This window comes from Scyliorhinus torazame, chromosome 14 (assembly GCF_047496885.1).
Source record: "Scyliorhinus torazame isolate Kashiwa2021f chromosome 14, sScyTor2.1, whole genome shotgun sequence".
NCBI lineage: Eukaryota > Metazoa > Chordata > Chondrichthyes > Carcharhiniformes > Scyliorhinidae > Scyliorhinus > Scyliorhinus torazame.
Window position 1 is genome coordinate 208,884,601 of NC_092720.1, and position 20,500 is coordinate 208,905,100.

The following is a 20,500-nucleotide window of genomic DNA, read 5'->3' on the forward strand; positions in this document are numbered from 1 at the left end:
TATTTAGCCCCCTACTATACTCCTTATACATTCATGACCATGTGGCAAAATTCGGCTCCAACTCATCTACAAGTTTGCAGATGACATGACCGTAGTGGGCCAGATCTTAAACAACGATGTATGTGATAGAGAACCTAGACGCATGATGCTGGAGATTCTACTCGGCTTTACCTTGGAACCCGTTATAATATTCCGGGCAGCACGGTAGCATTGTGGATAGCACAATTGCTTCACAGCTCCAGGGTCCCAGGTTCGATTCCGGCTTGGGTCACTGTCTGTGCGGAGTCTGCACATCCTCCCCGTGTGTGCGTGGGTTTCCTCCGGGTGCTCCGGTTTCCTCCCACAGTCCAAAGATGTGCAGGTTAGGTGGATTGGCCATGATAAATTGCCCTTAGTGTCCAAAATTGCCCTTAGTGTTGGGTGGGGTTACTGGGTTATGGGGATAGGGTGGAGGTGTTAACCTTGGGTAGGGTGCTCTTTCCAAGAGCTGGTGCAGACTCGATGGGCTGAATGGCCTCCTTCTGCACTGTAAATTCTGTGATTCTGTGATGCAATGACAACAATATCTCTCTCAATGTTAGCAAAACTAAGGAGCTGGTCATCAACTTCAGGCAACAAAGTGTTGAACACATCCTTGTCTGTATCAATGATGCCAAGGTCAGCATGGTGGCACAGTGGTTAGCATTGTTGACTACGGCGCTGAGGATCCGGGTTCGAATACCAGCCCTAGGTCACTGTCCGTGTGGAATTTGCACATTCTCCCCATGTCTGCGTGGGTTTCATCCCCACAACCCAAAGATGTGCAGGCTGGACGGATTGGCCATGCTAAATTGTCCCTTAATTGGAAAAAGAAATAATTGGGTACTCTAAGTTTATAAAACAAACAAAAAAAATCAATGATGCTAAGGTGGAGATGGTTGAAAGCTTCAAATTCCTGCATGTACACATCACCAACAATCTGTCCTGGTCCACCCATGTCAACGCTGCATCCAGGAATGCACAACAGTCCTATACTTCCTCAGGAAACTGAAGAAATTCGGCACGGCCACATTTATAATTTATAATTTATAATTTACAACAAAAATAAATTTAGAGTACAGTACCCAATTATTTATTTTTCCTAATTCAGGGGCAATTTAGCGTGGCCAATCCACCCAACCTGCACATCCTTGTGAAACCCCTGCAGACGTGGGGAGAATGTGCAAATGCCACACGGACAGTGACCCAGGGCTGGGATTCGAACGCAGGTCCTCAGCGCCGTAGTCCCAGTGCTAACCACTGTGCCACATGCCGCCCCTTACTCTTCCAATTTTTATTAATGTACCATAGAAGGTATCCTATCTGGCTGTATCATAGCTTGGTATGGCAACTGCTTGGCCCAAGACCGTAGGAAACTAAAGAGGGCCCTGAACACAGCCCAGTCCATCACGCAAACCCGCCTCCCATCCATTGACTCTGTCTACACCTCCCGCTGCCTTGAGAAGGTGGGCAGCATTATCAAAGCCCCCTCCCACCCAGATTATTGACTTTTCCAACTTCTTCCATCGGGCAGAAGATACAAAAGTCTGAGAATGCACACTAGTAGATTCAAAAACAGATTCTTTCCTAATGGTACCAGACTCCTGAATGACCCTCTCATGGACTGAACTGATCTTTCTACACATCTTCTCTACAGTTATAGCACTGCACTCCTTATGCTTTACCCAGTGTCAATGTCTATGTATTTACATTGTGTATTTATCATATGTCCTGTGTTTGTCATGTATGGGATGATCTGCCTGGACTGTACACAGAACAATACTTTTCACTATACCTCCGTACACATGACAAACATCAACATTGTAGAACAAAGACAAAGGCTGAAAACATCTGGAACTTAATGTTCAACTCTGTAATAACTGATCCACACAATCCGCCAAGAAACCTGCTCTCCTCTACTGGCATCTTGAATATCTCTGATTTTAGTCACTGCCCCATTGGGAGCTGGACCTTCAGCTGCCGAGGTCCTGAGATCTGGAATTCCCTCCCTGATCCTATCTGTCTCTAAGCCTCTTTTTCTTCCTGAAACACTCTCTCGAAAATCCACCTCCGTCATCCGTATTAATAGTTCCTTATGTATCTCTCTGTCAATTTGTGACTTTTGACACTCCTGTGAGCCTCCTTTAGACTTTATATTACAGTAAGGGCACCTTATAAATACAGGTCTTTGCTATTGTGGTTCTTGAGGGCACAGAGCCAGTTTAGATTTAATGTCTAACTTTCTTGGGTTGCTCAGGTTCCATGCAGGATCATGGATGGCCGACTCCTTGGATACATGGACTGTGCGGCTCTCTCAGGGTCAGTCAGAAGGTCACAGACACTAACAGCCAACATTAGACAAGTAAACACTTCCAGCCTGTGAACCAGGTTGTATTATTTCCTTAATGTTATCTTTAATACAATATTGCAGGAAAGTTATATAAAATGTAATACTGTACAATTGCTGCAAGAAAATTAGTTACTTTCAAGCAGTTGTCATAGAATCATAGAATTTACAGTGCAGAAGGAGGCCATTCAGCCCATCGAGTCTGCAGCGACCCTTGGAATGAGCACACTACTCAAGACTCATGCCTCCACTCTATCCCCCTTTATGTTATGTGTGAATTATGAATGGAATTGTTGACGCCTGATGGACAAACCTTTAAAATTATGAGAACAACCAAGAAATAAATCCATGAAAACATTTTACCGAGTTATTTTATCAAACTATAGAGTTTCAGTGAAGAACATGTCCTACCTTCTCTTCTGACAAGCTTCCTCCTGAAATAAATGAATGAGGAACAGTGAGGATGACAGTAACAGATTTCAGGAGGAGTTAGGCAGGCTGGTGAAATGAGCAGATTCAGAGCAGATGAGATTTCACACGGAAGTGGAAAGTGATGCATTTTGGAAGGAAGATTGTGGAGAGTCAAATAAACCGGAACTGAGCATCAGTCCTGCTCACAGACACAGTGACTCGCACACACCGTACCAGACACACCCACACACTCACAGCATGGAACTGGAACTGAGCATCAGCCCCGCTCACAGACACAGTGACTCTCACACACCATACCAGACACACCCACACACTCACAACATGGAACTGCATTAAGGGAGGCAGTGGCATAGTGGAATTGTCACTGGATTCATAAACCAGAGACCCAGAGTAATGCTCTGGGGACCAGATTCAAATCCCTCCACAACAAATTGTGAAATTTGAATTCAATAAAAATCTGGAAATAAATGTCTACTGATGACCATGAAACCATTGTCAATTGTCGTAAAAACCCAGCTGGTCAGGGCAGCACAGTGGCGCAGTGGTAGCACTGCAGTCCCAGGTTCAATCCCGGCTCTGGGTCACTGAGTTTGCTCATTCTCCCCGTGTTTGCGTGGGTTTCGTCCCCACAACCCAAAGATGTGCAAGGTAGGTGGATTGAACACGCTAAATTGCCCCTTAATTGGAAAAAATGAATTGGTTATGCTAAAAAAAAATTTTTTTAAACCCAGTTGGTTCACCAATGTCCTTTAGGGAATGAAACCTGTTGCCCTTACCAGGCCTGGCCGATATGTGACTCCAGACCCACAGCAATGTGGTTGACTCTTAACTGCCCCCTGAAGGGCAATTCGGGATGGGCAATAAATCTGGCACAGTATGCGACACCCACTCCCATAAACACATTTTTAAAAAGGTATTTCTTGGACAAAATTGAACTTGGGCAAAACAAAGAAAGTGTGAAGATGAAGAAAACTCATTCTTAGGAGGTTCCAGGAATCTGCAGACAGTGTGGGGACCGTTAGTTCAGAGACAACAGCAGAACCGTTCAGGCTGGGAAACAACCTTAGTTTAATTCTGTTTCTATTTTGTCAGTAAATTCTATAGTTATATCACAATTATCAACAGTTATTTTGTGACTGTGAAGTTTCACTGAACTGACCCACAACATATTCCCTCACCTTCAGAAATATCAGCTCGTCTTTTTGCTTCATCTGTTTTTGCAACTTTGAGAGATTCTCCTCCATAGAATTTAAATTCTCCTGAATCTCTCGAAGGTTTTTCTCCATTGGTTCGAGAATCCTCTCCTCTTCTTTCCTGAGATCTCTGAGTAAACGCTGCTCTTTCTCAGTGAGAATCTGGTGCATTTTACTGAACTCGGATGTGATGTGGGTCTGCAGACTGCTCGACTGTTTCTACCAAATGAAATGTGAAACATAATTAATGTCCCGCGATAAAGGGAACAAAACTAACCGAGATCCCAGAAAATCAGCACAGGGAGACCTTACCCTAACTTCAGAAATCTTCCTTTTCTGTTTCAGTTCCGTTTCTAGAACAGCCGATGTTTTCGCTGTGAGAGAATCTATGGAAGATTTCAGCTGATCCTGGGATTGGAAGAGAAAATCACAGAATGAAAGTGTTAGTCCTTGAACATGGGGAGAAATGATCAGTTTAAGGAATGTGTTCGCCTTTACCTTGTGTTTTTTGACAGCTTCTTTAATCGGCAGGAAGCGGTGCTCTCTGTGTTCCCGCGAATCTCTACAAATCAGACAGATCAATTTCTTATCAGTTTCACAAAGCAGTTTCAGTTCTTCCTGATGTTTCTCACAGTGAAGTTTACTTTCCTTCTCTTTCCGATTCAATTTTCGAGCTTTCTCGGTCAGATTCGCTAAGGCCCAATTTGTGCTGAGGTTTCTTTCCGGAAACGCCGCTCTACAGTCCGGACAGGAGTTTATCTCATTATTTTCCCAACACTGGGTGATACAGGAGCGGCAGAAGTTGTGTCCACAATCCAGTGTTACCGGATTGGCGAATAAATCAAGACAAATTGAACACATTGCCTCCTCGGTCAAACTCTGGACCTGCTGTCTGAGCGCCATGTTCACACTCAGCACTTCCTGATTCAAACTGCTTTCAGTTTCATTGTTATTGCGCTGCTGACTCGCCTGAATAACTTCACCGAGTGATCAGGAGATTGTATCAGAGAATTTTCATTGTATTGACTAAAACACACTGGTCTATAATCCTCTCGACCTTTTTTAACTTTGAGTAAACATTATTTTGGGCATTTTGAATTCGAAAATAGCTTTAGCCTCTTAATTTGAACACAACTGAATATCCAATTTCCCGACTGTACACTGTACACTGTAAGAAGTCTTACAACACCAGGTTAAAGTCCAACAGGTTTGTTTCGATGTCACTAGCTTTACACTGTCCTTTATGTATACATTGAATTCTCCTGGAACTATTCGCAAATGTTCATTGGCTCCTCAGTGTTTACTTCAATTATTTTCCTTTCCCATTTTTGTACCGTTGCACCCCAGAACTGTCTTTCACGATGAGCATCTTTCCCGGAGATTCTCTGTCTCGCACAGGCTCGGCTGATCTTCATGAATTCGGCCTTTTCAATCCAGATGCGAACTCCCAGCCACATTCCTGTGTGTTTAACCAGATAGACTTTAACCTCTCGCTGCTCCTATCACCCAGATCCTGACAGTGTCCACTGTCTATGAGATTCAGCGACATTTAGCAAATCCAGGCAACCCAATTCCCAGAATGGGTTCCAATGGAATCTCCCTCTCCCAAAGTCTGACTCCATGGCAACATGAATCACACGGCCTTGTATTCAGCCAGTTCTGAATTGCGCTCCCAAAAGCAATCTGATTGCACCCTGCCCATTGCCCCAACAGAACGATTTAATCTCAGTAATGTCTGAAAACAAATAATTGGAGAATACATCGGATTTTCAAAATTAATTTGATCCAATTCTGTGAGCATCATTGGGAAATATTAGCTGGAAAGTCCCACACTGAAATTCACAATCATTCCGAAATGATTTGCCAATTAAGATTCTCCATCAATGTACAAGGTTTGATAGATTCTTCACTATTTACCTGGCTTTGATTTGAGCTACAGAAAACAATTGTGCCAACAGAGCGATCGGGGGTGGGTCATAAAAATGCTGCACAGCCAGCAAAACCGGTGAGAAAATGAGACGGGACCAGGTTTAACCCCTCAGGTCCCTGACCAGAACTACATCCAGCAGCAGCCTCCTCCCTCTGTCTGAACTTCTCACTTTGAGCAGCTTCTCCTGGATCTCAACACACTTCATCCAAACAAAAGGCACTGCTATGGGGATCCGCGTGGGTTCTAGTTATTGCTGTACAACACATAGAACATTCCTGGGTCCAGTCCTACTCCCCCCTCCCTCTCTTTCAGACCTGTTCCCGCTTCCCTTCATTCTCGGTGGATGACCTTTTCCCGAGGCTTCTGTCTCTCACGTTAAGATGCTCATTTTCCCATCATCTGGATCAAATTTTTGGACCCCTGAAATATATTTACTTCAGTAACTCTCAAATGTTCAGTGTTTTTTATTAGCTGTTGGGCAGATTCAGGACTGGATTGAAAAAAACCGCTGGTTGGGCCCCGGAAATCCCGCCTGACAATAAACTTGGTGATAATGTGGAGATATTTCCTGTGTGTTTTGGGCAGGAATGATGTGAACTGGGGAATCAGAAGATCAAGAGCACAATGTAATGGTGCAGTGTGGGTGTCAATCAGTGTGTGTAATGTTTGAATGGAGCTGGTGAATCAGTGGGACTCAGGATGACAGAATAAACCAGCTGAATTTGAGACATTGTCACTTTCTGAAGCCCGGGGCTCCGAGGCCTTTCCCGCGCTCCCCTCCCTCACTGGCGCGCTTCTCACCACGTGATGCAGTGCGGAGTACAGCCCCTTCCCTCGCTGACGCTGTCTGATCCTCCAATCAGAGCCGCTCTTCTTCCCGCGCTCTCTGTCTCGGGCCGCTCCTCGCGCTCGGACCTTGGGCTTGGAGGTCAGCGCGCGGCCGCTCCTCGCGCCCTGGCCGGAGCTTTTCCTCTCGAGCGGCCGCTTTCCCCCCTCAGCCGCTCGGAGCCTCATCCTGGGCGCTCACGTAACTCCTCCTTTGTTATGAGGCCAACAGTTTCTAATGGGATGTCCAGTTTGACTCCATTCCATGGCCTCCTGAGAGTTTGCACCAAGGCTGCAATGAGGTCTGGAGCCCAGTGCTCCTGGAGGAAGCCAAACTGAACATCTGCCCGAGCCGGAGCAAAGAGCTGAATTCCAGAGGTGGAGTGAGAGTCACTGCCCTGAACATCAAGGCAGCATTTCACCCAGTGTGGCATCAAGGAGCCGCAGCAAAACCCAACTCCATGGCAATCAGGGGGGAAACTCTCCATTGGTTAGAGTCTGGGTTCTTTCTCCAGGAACGTTACCATCAAGCTGCTAAAGTCCCTGGTTCTGGAAACTCCAGCCAGAGGAACCATCCTTCCAGCGTCTACCCTGGGTCACACCCAGTGAGAAGTTGAAGTGTTGTTTGATCTCCGGAAATAGAAACCGAGTCTATTCGTCCTCTTCTCAGGGAACAATTTTCAGCTGAAATCAACTTTGAAAATGTGGATTTGATCCGATCCGAATCTCAGTGACGCAACAATCACAATATGATGTCACAGTGGACAGAGACCATTCGGCCCATCGTGTCTGTGAACCTTCAAAGACACTCCCCATTTCTCGGGCTGTTTTTAATGGGGAATTCTTTCCTGCAGCACCGACATTCGGTCAGCAGGTGGCAGCGGTGCTCTTTGTAACAATGATGTGGAGATGCTAGCGTTGGACTGAGGTGGGCACAGTAAGAAGTCTTCCAACACCAGATTAAAGTCCAACAGGTTTGTTTCGAATCACTAGCTTTCGGAGCTAGTTCCTTCCTCAGGTGAATGAAGAGGTAGGTCTCAGAAACATATATATTGACAAAGTCAATGTTGCAAGACGATACTTTGAATGAGAGTTTTTGCAGGTAATTAAGTCTTTACAGGTCATCTTGCATCTTTGACTTTGTCTGTATATGTGTTTCTGGAACCTACCTCTTCATTCACCTGATGAAGGAGCAGTGCTCCGAAAGCTAGTGATTCAAAACAAACCTGTTGGACTTTAACCTGGTGTTGTAAGACTCCTTACTTTGTAACCATGTAAGATTTGAGTTCAAACAGTCTCAACAAATCCCAAAAATGTACTGCATCCCCAATTAATTATTCACAAGTACAGGAGCCACCAATAAATCAGAAAATGCAGCAGGAACTTTAGACACAGCAAGATCCCAGAGCGATGAACAGATACATAAGGAGTGAACCCCTCTTTGGTGATGCTGGTTGAGGGAGGAATGTTGTCCAAGAGAGAACTCCCCTTCTCCTCTTTACCGTGGGAGCTGAAACACCCACTTGAGTCAGATGCGGTTTAATATCTCACCCGAAGGACTGAGTTGGTCGGAGGAATATAATAACAGGAGTGGGCCATTCAACCCCTCGATTCTTTTCCACCTTTCGAGTAGATCAGGGTTGAGTTTATCCCAACTCCATCCCAACACCTTCGCTCCATCAGCATTGATACTCTGGCAATCTCCAATTGTCCCAGTATCCAGAGGCTGCGGGTGGAGAGAGTTCCACATTTGTTCCTGCACTAAAGGTCGAGATGACATTTCATCAGTGTTCTGAAACCTGAATTCTATTTCTCTCCACAGATGCTGCCTGACCTGCTGAGTAATTCCAGCATTTTTGTTTTTATTTCAGATTTCTAGCTCCCGCAGTATTTTACTTTTTATTTGTTCATGGGACGTGGGCATCGCAGGCCATTTCAGCATTTATTGCCCATCCCCAATTGCCCTTGAAGGGGCAGTTAAGAGTCAACCACACTGCTGTGGGGTCTGGAGTCATATGTAGACCAGACCAGGTAAGGACGCCCAATTGGTGAACCAGATGGGTTTTTCCGACAATCGACAATGGTTTCACGGTCATCATTAGACTTTTTGAATTCCAGATTATCATCTGCAATGGCAGGATTTGAACCTGGATCCCCAGAGCATTATTGTGGGTCTCTGGTTTACTAGTCCAGTGACAGTACCACCATGCCACCGCCTTCTTGTTCCTGTGTTCTGGAGTTATCGTAGAATTCCTACGTGCAGAAGAAGGCCATTCGGTCCATCAAGGCTGCATCGGCCCTTGGGACAGAGCAACCTACTTAATCCCACGCCTCCACCCAGCAACCCCACGTAAACGTTTGGACAATAACAGGCAATTTAGGTTGGCCAATCCACCTAACCTGCATATCTTTGGACTGTGGGAGGAAACCGGAGGAAACCCACACAGTCACCCGTGGCTGGAATGGAACTCAGTTCCCTGGGGCTGTGAGGCATCAGTGCTAACCACTGTGTCACCGTTGTTTGGGAGGAGCCTGCCACAACAGAAAACCCATCGAATCATCTCCCCAGACCTGCTGGGCAAAAGAACACTCCAGAAACAGGTGGGAAACTGCCTGGATTCCAGTGGTCAGTGTCAGTTGTGATTCAGTGGCAGCGCCCTAATCGCTGAGTGAGAAGTGAGTGGGATCGATCCAACTCCACACACTTCAGCACAGAACCGGAATTGGAGGGATCTCGCGGATCTCAAATCAGCTCAGCAGCCCCAGGGGCGGTGAAAGAAACTTTGTTCTTTGCTTCCTCGCAGAAAAAAAACGAATCTCACATTTTCCTCCACTCTAAAAATTTTCTCTGTGTAATATGAATATTTCATTGGAACATAAGAACACAGGAATCAGGGAAATAAGTTGGCAATTCAGCCTTTTGAGCCTGCTCCGCCGTTCAATCAGATCATGGCTGATTTCCCAAAACCTAACTTGTGACTACACATCAAACCTGGTCCTTCGTGCAGTTTGGGACGTCCCAGAGTGGAGAAAGGCGCTATTTAAGTGCAAATATTTCTGAGCGTAAGTAAGATCGAAGTTCACAGGTTCAATCCCTCGAAACATCTTCTCAGTCCCAGTAATCTAAAATATCTCCTTGACCTTTACAGTACTTTGTGTTCTAATGTGAGCGGCTGCTGTCATGAACACAATTCAGTTTCTGCACCTGGATCTCACACTGAGTTTCCCAGAGGGTTTGTAATCGGCAGCGAGTTCAGACTGGAGAAAAATGTAATGGAATCTCGATCCCACCCATCTCCACCTCTTCCCTCTCTCTGTCTGTCTCTGTCTCTCCACTGTCAACATTTCTTGGAGCTGAGCCTGCCCCGATTGCGTTCAGTTCCTCTTCGTGCACTAACACTGTTTCCCCCTCATACTGTGCTAGGTTTCATGTTCCTGTGTGAGACACTCAAATTATTTAATCAGATTAGTTATTATGAAAATTCCCCAAATATTACAGTGAAATTCATCGGGAAATCATAGAACTGAAGTTGCTGCTGTGGGAAAGTAGCAGGTAAAATGCTCGAGTCTATTATAAAGAATGTAACAGGATACTTTGGAAATATCAATGGAATTAGACACAGGTGAACATGGATTTCTGAAAGGGAAATAATATTTGACAAATCTACTGGATTTGCTGAGGATGTAACTAGCAGAATAGATGAAGGAGAACCAGTGGATGTGGTGAATTTGGCTTTTCAGAAAGCATTTCATAAAGTCCCGCATAATAGGTTAATGTGCAAAATTAAAGGACATGGGATTGGGGTTAACATATTGAGAATGGGTTAGCAGACAGCAAACAGAGAGCAGAAATAAATGGGTATTTTTTGGATTGACAGGAGGTGACTGTGAGGTGGCACAGGGATCAGTGCTTGGACCCAGATCTTCACAATATATCTTCTTCGGCAATCACTCAGTAATGAGTATGATTGTCCACCTAAGAACTCTGTGTTACTGATCATGGGTTCTGTGGGACCATGAGTGGCTGAAGAGCCCGATCCTGGAGCCACATCTTCAACCGCACACTTTTCAGAAAGTGGGATCGGTCCTGGGACTCTAGATCGATGATATTCCTTTCCCCAGCTCCTCATCCAGGTCTCCTCTTGGCGTTGGGTGTCCTCGAAGAATTGTTTCCCGTCAATCAGAAGCTTCCTCCAAGTCAGTCTCTTCTGAGCAGTTGGGTGTCCTCGAAGCATTGTTTCCCGTCAATCAGAAGCTTCCTCCCGTCAATCAGAAGCTTCCTCCAAGTCGGTCTCTTCTGAGCAAATCTCCCAGGTGTTGACGTCTATGTTGCATTTCTTTAGGTAAGCACCATGAGGAACCAAATGTGATATTTCCATGTTTGCTGACAACACAGAACTTGGTGGGAATGTGAGTGGTGAGGAGGATGTTCAGAGACTTCAAGGTGATTTGGACAAGTTGAGTGAGTGGACAAATACATGGCAGCTGCAGTATACTGTGGATAAGTGTGAAGCTCTCCACTTCAGCAGGAAAAACAGATGGCAGATAATTATTGAAATGGTGACAGATTAGGAAAAATTGATGTACAAAGGGTCCTGTAATGTTGATCCACAGTCGAAGGTGGTGGATAATCACAGTGTTTGAGATGAATCAGTGAAAACACCTTTACTGTCGAGCCCTGTTATTAAAGTATAAAACAGAGGCAGCATTTACTCTGAAAAGAGGATTTGATGATAATTACATCCCAGAAGCCTCAAAAGGACCTCACGGTGGTAAAGGACAGGCGGTGGGGAAACTCCACCACAGAGCACTCAACACCGTAATCCTTCCTTTTGGTGAAAATGTATCAGTCAACCACTGACATCACATTGATGGAGAAATTCTGGCCTCACATCTCTAACTATCTCTCCTGTAGGTTTTACAAACACATTCCAAACGTGAGCCATTGCTGTCTAATTAACTTCAATTAGTTATCAAATGTTTTCAACTTTCCTTATGTTCCACATCCTTCAAATCCATTTCTTCCACTTTAGTAATACAAATGTGTTGTGGTGGACGGCTACGTGGGATTGGGGTGGTTGTGATATCTTAGGAAAGGTTAAACGAGGTAGCATCTTGGCACAGTGGTTAGCACTGCTGCCTCACAGCACCAGGGACCCAGGTTCCATTCCAGCCTTTGGTGACTGTGTGTGGAGTTTGCACTTTCTCCCTGTGTCTGCGGGGGTTTCCTCCGGGTGCTCTGGTTTCCTGCCACAGTTCAAAGATGTACAGGTTAGGTGGATTTGCTATGCTAAGTGTCTGAAGATGTGCAGGTTAGATAGGGTTACAGGGATATGACAGGGGAATGGGCCGTGGTAAGTTGCTCTTTTGGAGGTTCAATGCAAGCTCGCTGGGCCAAATGGCCTCCTTATGCACTGTAGGGATTCTGTGGAGGTTTGCCCTGTATCCACTGAAGATTAGAAGATTGAGAGGTGAACCTATTGATCCTGAGGGGACATGATGAGGAGGATGGTGAAAAGATGTTTACACTCAGGGGAGTGATTTGCACTTGGGGCACAGTTTAAAAATAAGAGGTCTTCCATTTAGGACTGAGCCGAGGAGAAACATTTTCTCAGATGGTCTCTTGGCTTTGAAACGATTCCCCAGAGAGCAGTGGAAGCAGAGTCATTGAATATTTTAAAGCCAGAAATAGATTGATGAGGGAGTGAAGGGATAATCGGACACAGGCAGCAATGTGGAGTTAAAGCCACAATCAGATCAGTCACAATCTCATCGAATGACAGAACAGGTTTGAGGGGCTGAATGGCCGACTCCTGATTTGTATGTTTTTCTGTTCCTCATCTCAGTCCTAAATGACATTCCCTTATCCTGTTTCCCAATGATCGAGATTCCCTGCCCAGAATCCTGTATGCTTCAGTGAGATCATCTCTCATTCTTCTGAACTCCAGAGAGTTTAGGTCCAATTTACTCAGCCTATTATCACAGGACAACCGTCTCAGAGCAGGAACCAATCGAGTGAACCGTCACTGTGCTGACTGCTCGATCGCTGAGAGCAAAACGTTTCTTTCATCTCTTCTTTCTGAAACATTTTTCATTATTATTTACATTCAAATCCATGAATCAGATAAATAAAAGCCACCATTTCATTTATTTCTCATTTCAAGTCAGTATGAATAATATTTACATTCTTGTCTGATATTCAGTAGATGTGGACACTTGAGGAGTTTCTGGGTTAAATAAGAAAACAAGAAAAGATCTCAGTCCCAGGTTTGAGAAGGCCTATGACACGTCTCCATTCCACATACTGGGTGCATCCTGTAAACGCTCCCAGAGACAGACTGCCTTCTGCTGGGATTGGCTGATAGTCTTCTTCACTAATTATGTAAATATGAAATGTTTAATAACAGAAAATAAAACAAACACTTCAATCTGTTACTTTATAATGTTGCTCAGTTATTTTTGGAGAACGTGCCGTCGGATGTACTCTCCTGAAATAAACAAAAACACAAATGTTAACACACAGTAAACTGATGGCCGTCCACAAATCGACTAAAAAATCCTCGACTTTGCAGCGTGAAAGAAAACAAGAGTCAATAGTAAAATGTTCAGCAAATTGCTGATCTCAGCTGCCAAGAAGCTGAAGGGAAAGTTTTGGGTCTTGGACAGGAGTGGATGTGAATTAATGGAAGGAAGCGATTGGAAAGCGAATTAGAAAAGGTGAGTGAAAAATACAGGAATAATCGAGTAAAGGTTCAGTGAAGTGGACGGGCTGGTGCTCAATATTGAGGGTGAATCACTGGAGCACTGTGACAGCGATTTTTACCGACAGGCACAGGGTCAGCAAGAAACATGAATAAGTGCTGGGGAAATGCAAACACAGAAAATAATAGAGGATGTACTGACACCAGGAAGAACACTTATAAAGACAGTGAGACAGGCACAACAATGTGAAACTACAGGAACAGGAGGAGGTCATTCAGCCCCCTGAGCCTGTCCCATAATTCTATTAAATGAAGAGACCCTATCATGGAGGGGATAGTTCAGAACCCAGAGAACGTGGTTAGGATAAAGATGGAGTTGGGAAGGTGCAGGGAGATTCTGCCTGTGGGTAGTGATGAGTGTGGGAATGATGATGGAGTTAGTTACCTGAACACAGGTCTGTGCACATTGAAGATAAATGTCAAAAGGTACTGGAGGAGCCGGAAGGAGTAAATGACAAAGTAAGAAATGATGAGATTATTCTGGAAATGAGAGCCAGACCTCACAGGAGTGAAATGAGGAAATAGTTCAATTAAAGAGGGTGGTAGGCGTCTGCAACTCCCTTCCCCAGTTGGCAACTGATGCTGGATCGAATTGAGTTTCAAATCCGAGATAGAGAGATGTTTGTCAAGCAAAGGTTAATGGGAAATAATAATAATCCCTTATTGGCACAAGTCGGCTGCAATGAAGTTACTGTGCAAAGCCCCCAGGTCGCCACATTCCGGTGCCTGTTCAGAGAGGCTTGTAGGAATTGAACCCGCGCTGCTGCCTTGTTTTGAATTAGAAGGCAGCTGTATAGCCCACCGTGTTAAAGGCGAGTATCTGGAGATAGCTCAGCCAATGTCTCACTGAAAGACAGAACAGGTTCGAGGGTTAAATGCCTCCCGCTGCTGTTCTTATGCTCTTTCAGGAGAAATTTGTATTTTGATGCCCTTTGAGTTGTTTGTAGGAATATTTAGTGAAAGTTTCAGAAATAAAACTAATCTCAGGCGTTTATTATTTAAATTACAAAGAATCATAAGAATAATATTTCAGCTCAATGGCAAATAATCTAAACAGTAAACACTGAACTAATAAATAATGATAATGATAAAAATGAAACCTTGTTCACCAAGATATTGGAGTCGCATCATTTTCGACAGACAGGATGACCAGTGAAGACAGTCTGTCTTCTCCCACAGTCGATCACTGCTGAATTTTATAAGCTACAACTTCAAGTGGCTCCGTTAACAGCTCACCACTGACGTGAACACAGTTAACAGGGTCCCGAGTGTTCTCCTTGTGTCGACATTGCTGTTGGCATCACAACTGCACATCTAAATACTTTGTAAATGTTATTGGTCTCTGCCTCCACCATGTTTTCAGGCAGTGAGTTCCAGGCTATCACCAGCCTCTGGGTGGAAAGGTTTTCCTCACATCCCCTCTGAACCTTCTGCCAATTACCTTAAAGCTATGCCCCCTGGTCACTGATCCCTCAACGAAGGGAAAAAGGTGCTTCCTGTCCACTCCACCCATTCCCTTCAGAATTTTATACATCTCAATTACGTTCCCCCTCAGTCCCCTCCATTCCAAGGAAAACAACCCCAGTCTATCCAATCTCTCTTTATAGCTAAAACTCTCCAGCCCAGGCAACATGCTGGTCAATCTCCTCTGCACCCTTTCCAGTGCGATCACATCCATTCTACAATGTGGATTCCAGAACTGCACACAATAGTCTACGTTTTATACAGTTCCAGCATAATCTCCCTTTTCTTCAATTCTAAGCCTCTGTACCATATGCTTTCTTTTTTTAAATTTAGAGTACCCAATTCATTTTTCCCAATTATGGGGCAATTTAGCGTGACCAATCTACCTACCCTGCATATCTTTGGGTTGGGGGGGGCGAGACCCACGCAAACACGGGGAGAATGTGCTAACTCCACACGGACAGTGACCCAGAGCTGCGATTGAACCTGGGACCTCTGCGCCATAAGCCAGCAATGCTAACCACTGCGCCACCGTGCTGCCTCATATGCTTTCTTAACCACTGTATCCATCTGCCCTCCTATCTTAAGGAACTGATGTATATGTACACCAAGGTCCCTCCAATCCTCGGTGCTTCCCAGGGTCCTGCCATTCATCCTGTCTTCCCTTGCCTTGTTGCATCACCTCACACTTATCTGGATTGAACTTTATTTGCCACTGATCTGCCCATCTGACCAGTCCATCTCTATCCTCCTGTAATCTAAGGCTATCTTCACGAATTACTGCCCCACTAATTTTTGGATCATCCGCAAACTTACTGATCAACCCTCCTACATTAAAGTCAAAATCTATATTTAAATCACAAACAGCGAGGGCCCCAACACTGATCCTTTCGGGACTTTACTGGTCACAGGCTTCAAGTCAGAAAAATACACCTCGGCCATCAACCTCTGCTTCCTGCCACTCAGCCAATTCTGCATTAAATTTGCCAAATTTCCTAGGATCCCATGGGTTCGTACCTTTGTTATCAGTCTCCCATCTGGACTCTTATCAAAATCCTTGCTGAACTCCAAGTAGATTACGTCAGATGTATTGCCCTCTTTTGAAAAATTCAATCAAGTTGGTCAGACACGACCTCACCTTAACAAAACCATGCTGACTTTCTTGATTAATTCCTACCTCTCCAAATACAGATGAATTCTGTCTCTCAGAATTACATCCAATATGTTAAGATTGACTGCCCTGTAATTTCCTGGTTTATCCATTCCTCCCTTGTTGAATAATGGTACCACATTGACTATCCTCCAGCACCTCCTGTGGCCAGAGAGGAATTGGAAATTATTACCAGCACCCCTGCTATTTTCCTCTCTAGCCTCACTCAACAGTTGGCTCTGGAGATTTGCCAATTTACAAGCCTGCCAGACCACTCAGAATCAATGTCAACTTCTCAAATTTCATCACAGTTGTTCTCCCTGATTTCTGTACCCACACCGTCCCTCTCACTAGCGAAGACTGACACAAAGTATTCATTTAGAACCCTGCCTATGTCCTCCTGCTCCACATAAATTACCATTCTGATCCTTAATGGGCCCTATTCTTTCCCGAGTTACCCTTAATGGACTTGGATATCAACTTCGGATTTTATTTTATTTACCTGCACTATCTTTTTATATTCTCTTTTTGCTCATCTATAATGTTCCCACTTGCACATCCGATGCGCCTTGACGGCTTCTGCTGTTCTGAGCCCTCACTATCTGCCATAAACCTCCCTTTTTATTTTTACCCCTCGAGATCCAGGGTTCACTGGATTTGTTAATGTGGTACAATTATTCACTGGATTTGTTGGTTCCACCCTTTTTCTTTGTTGGAACATGCTGGCCCTGCACTCTCACAATTTCCTTCTTGAATGTGTCTCACTGTTCAGTCACAGATTAATCTAAACGTGTCCAGTCCAAGACCACTCTGAACAAATCATTTCTGATCTTATTAAAGTCTGCCTGCCCCCAGTTTTGAACTTGGATTTCAAATTCATTTCTTACCTGCTCTTTCAAAAATGTCCTGGCAGCTTCAATTACTTACATACATGGACACCAAGGTCCCTCTGTTCCTTCACCTCCTTTACAGTTTTTCCCTTTAGTTTAGACTGTCTCTCAATATTCTTCTTAACAAAATGAATCACTTCACAGTTCTCTGAATTGAACTTAATTTGCCACTTGTCTGCCCAATCCAATGTCAATTTTGAAGTTCAAGACTATCCTCATCATAGTCGGCAATTATTCAAATCTTTGTGTCATCTCTAAATTATGAAATCAAGCCCTGCACACTCGTGTCTCGGTCATTAACATATATATCAGAAAAAGCAAGGGTCCCAATACAGACCCGTCGAATCCACTAAAAACCTTCCTCCAAACTTTAAAAAGCCATTGATCACAACTCTCTATTTTCCCGGTCATGGAGGAATATTTGAGCTCTCATAGGAGTGAAGAGATTTCCCCCTCTACACTATGGGATGTACTGAAGCTGGTCATTAGAGGGGAGGTTGTCTCCTTTAAAGGCACAGGGAGGTGGGGGGGGGTTAGTGGACGCCATCTTAGAGGTGGACCGTCAATACTCGATCAGACACCAGAATTGCTGGCTAGGACGAAGAAGCTACAGTTGAGATTTTGGGCTTCTATGCACAGAGAGGGCGGTGTGCAGGCTGAAACTTTCATGCCGGGGGGAGGCACTGGCAGTGAACACCATGCTTTCCCTTTAAGTCCATAACAGTGCAATTGACAACAAGGCACTGAATCACTATTAGGAGTGGGGATCCTGGCTAAATGTTCCCATTCTTAAACTAAGGACAGCGCCCTGGTCCCCGCCAGGGCCCTGGACCCCACCAGACGCAACCACCTACCTTCCACAAGGTCAGATTGACTCCCGACTGAAAGACAGATCTGAGGCTTTCAAGTCAGACGACCCTGACCTACACAAGAAATCCAGGTACGACTTCCACAAAGCCACCCGAGATGCCAAGCGAGAATACCAAACCAAGCTAGAGTCACAGACTCTCGGCTGTTGTGGCAAGGACTAAACAACATACCGGGCTGCAAAACGAAGCCAAGCAGTATCTCCGGCAGCAGCGCACCCCTCCCCGATGGACTCAATACATTCTATGCTCGGTTCGAGCAGGTAACCAACAATCCGCTATCGAGTGCCCCAGCAGCCCATAATTCACTCATATCCACCATCACAGCTTCCAAAGTCAGATCGGCCTTCCTAAAAGTGAACCCTCGGAAGGCGACGGGCTCGGACGGGTTCCCTGGTTGTGCACTCAGAGCCTGCGTGGACCAGCTGGCAGAGGTGTTCGCGGACATCTTTAACCTGTCCCGACTCCACTCCGAGGTCCCCACCTGCTTCAAGAAGACCACCATCATACCGGTGCCAAAGAAGAACCGGGCAACGTGCTTCAATGACTACCATCCGATGGCCCTGACTTCAGTCGTAATGAAGTGCTTTGAGAGGTTGATCATGAAGCGCATCACCTTCATACACCCAGAACGCCTTGATCCACTTCAATTCGCATACCGTCGCAACCGGTCCACAGCAAACGCCATTTCCCTGGCCCTACACTCATCCAGAGAGCATTTTGACAACAAAGACTCCTACATCAGACTCCTATTTATTGACTACAGCTCTGCCTTCAACACCATAATTCCAGCCAAGCTCATATCAAAGCTCCAAAACCTACGACTTGGCTCCCCACTCTGCAACTGGATCCTCGATTTTCTGACAACTGACCACAATCAGTAAGAATGAACAACAACACCTCCTCCACAATAGTCGTCAATACTGGGGCCCCACAAGGCTGCGTACTTAGCCCCCTACTCTACTCCCTGTACACACATGACTGCGTGGCAAAATTTGGTTCCAACTCCATCTACAGGTTTGCTGACGATACGACCACAGTGGGACGGATCTCGAATAACGCCGAGTCAGAATACAGGGGGGAGATAGAGAACCTAGTGGAATGGTGCAGCGACAACAATCTCTCCCTCAATGCCAGCAAAACTAAAGAGCTGGTCATTGACTTCAGGATGCAAAGTATTGTACACACACCTGTCAGCATCAACAGGGCGGAGGTGGAGATGGTTAGCAGTTTCAAATTCCGAGGGGTGAACATCTCCAAAAAATCTGTCCTGGTCCACCCATGTCGATACTACCACCAAGAAAGCACAACAGCGCCTATACTTCCTCAGGAAACTAAGGAAATTCAGCATGTCCACATTAACCCTGACCAGATGCACCATAGAAAGCATGGTATCTGACTGCATCACGCTGTGTGGGGAAAGCGGGCAGCATAATCAAAGACCACCCCCACCTGGCTTACTCACTCTTCCAACTTCTTCCATCGGGCAGGAGATACAGAAGTCTGAGAACACAAACAGACTTAAAAACAACTTCTTCCCCGCTGTTACCAGGCTCCTCAATGACCCTCTTATGGACCAACCTCATTCACACTACACCCTGTATGCTTCATCCAACGCCGGTGCTTATACCTTGTGTTGCCCTATTATGTATTTTCTTTTATTCCCTTTTCTTCCCATGCACTTAATGATCTGTTGAGCTGCTCGCAGAAAAATACTTTTCACTGTACCTCAGTACACATGACAATAAACAAATCCAATCCAATCAAACTTGGGTTTTTGAGTTGCAATCAGTCTGTTCCATGTCACAGACATTGAGCCTTTAGTGGAGGTGGAACAAGAAACAACAGAAAATAATTTTAACCCACTTTCTCAGGCTGAGTCTGTCCATTGTATTTCTTCATTTAATTTAAAGGAGAATGTTACCTCAAACTCCATGAGTGTAAAAGACACTGAATTGTTCTGACACAATATTCTGTACAGTTCAGGACAGTGAAAACTCCTAAAGAATGTGTTCTTTAAGATTCAGGTATTGTGAGAAAGACAGTCCCCCTTCCCCACCCCCCCTCAATGAAAAGGAAGCCCCTCTAACCTGGGCCTGTTACCGGGTGGACAATTCCTCCTTCTCCCATTGTCGGCTCCCAATTTGATCTCCCAGTAACCGCTCTTGCTGGGTGGGGCCTTCAGGCTGTGGTGAGGTCGGACTTTCACTGACCTCGCACTGACCTCTGCTGTCAGCAACAGGGCGTCATCACTCTGAGTGACAGGAGCTCTGACCAATCGGCTTCGCCCACTTCCCTCACTCTGAGCGACTGAATGACTGACCAATCTACTTCCGATACCACGCTCGGATCTCGGTTGCTCATTGAGCGGCATTTTGACCAATCCACTTCCGCATTACAGGGAAACCCGCCTCCCTCAAGCTGAGTGACAGGAGGTGTAACCAATCCGCTCCTCCAATCCGCAGAAATACGCCTTACTCACTGAGTGACTGGAGCTGCAACCAATCCACTTCCCCATTCCGCGGAAACTCGCCTCTCTCCCTCTGAGTGACAGGGACTGCGGCCAATCCGCTTCCGCATTGCCCAGAAGCCCGCTTCCCTCACTCTGAGTGACAGACCGTCTG

General features: G+C 45.3%; 1 protein-coding gene and 1 long non-coding RNA gene across 2 annotated transcripts in view; both read right to left on the reverse strand.

The window, feature by feature from the left end:
- LOC140389146 (uncharacterized) overlaps positions 1-5,454 on the reverse strand; it is a 125,537-nt gene extending 120,083 nt beyond the window's left edge. Inside the window, exons 1-4 of the mRNA XM_072473304.1 lie at positions 4,489-5,454; positions 4,303-4,398; positions 3,976-4,209; positions 2,777-2,799 (exon numbers count right to left, since the gene is read on the reverse strand). Of these exons, the coding sequence (XP_072329405.1) occupies positions 2,777-2,799; positions 3,976-4,209; positions 4,303-4,398; positions 4,489-4,893 (758 nt within the window). The 5' untranslated portion in view covers positions 4,894-5,454. The remainder of the gene's footprint in view (positions 1-2,776; positions 2,800-3,975; positions 4,210-4,302; positions 4,399-4,488) is intronic.
- Positions 5,455-12,874: 7,420 nt separating this feature from the next.
- LOC140390435 (uncharacterized) lies at positions 12,875-20,162 on the reverse strand. Its single transcript, XR_011934637.1, has 2 exons — positions 19,967-20,162; positions 12,875-13,233 (listed from the first exon to the last, which is right to left on the reverse strand). It is a non-coding gene; the product is annotated as an uncharacterized lncRNA (long non-coding RNA).
- Between the last annotated feature and the right edge of the window lie 338 nt (positions 20,163-20,500).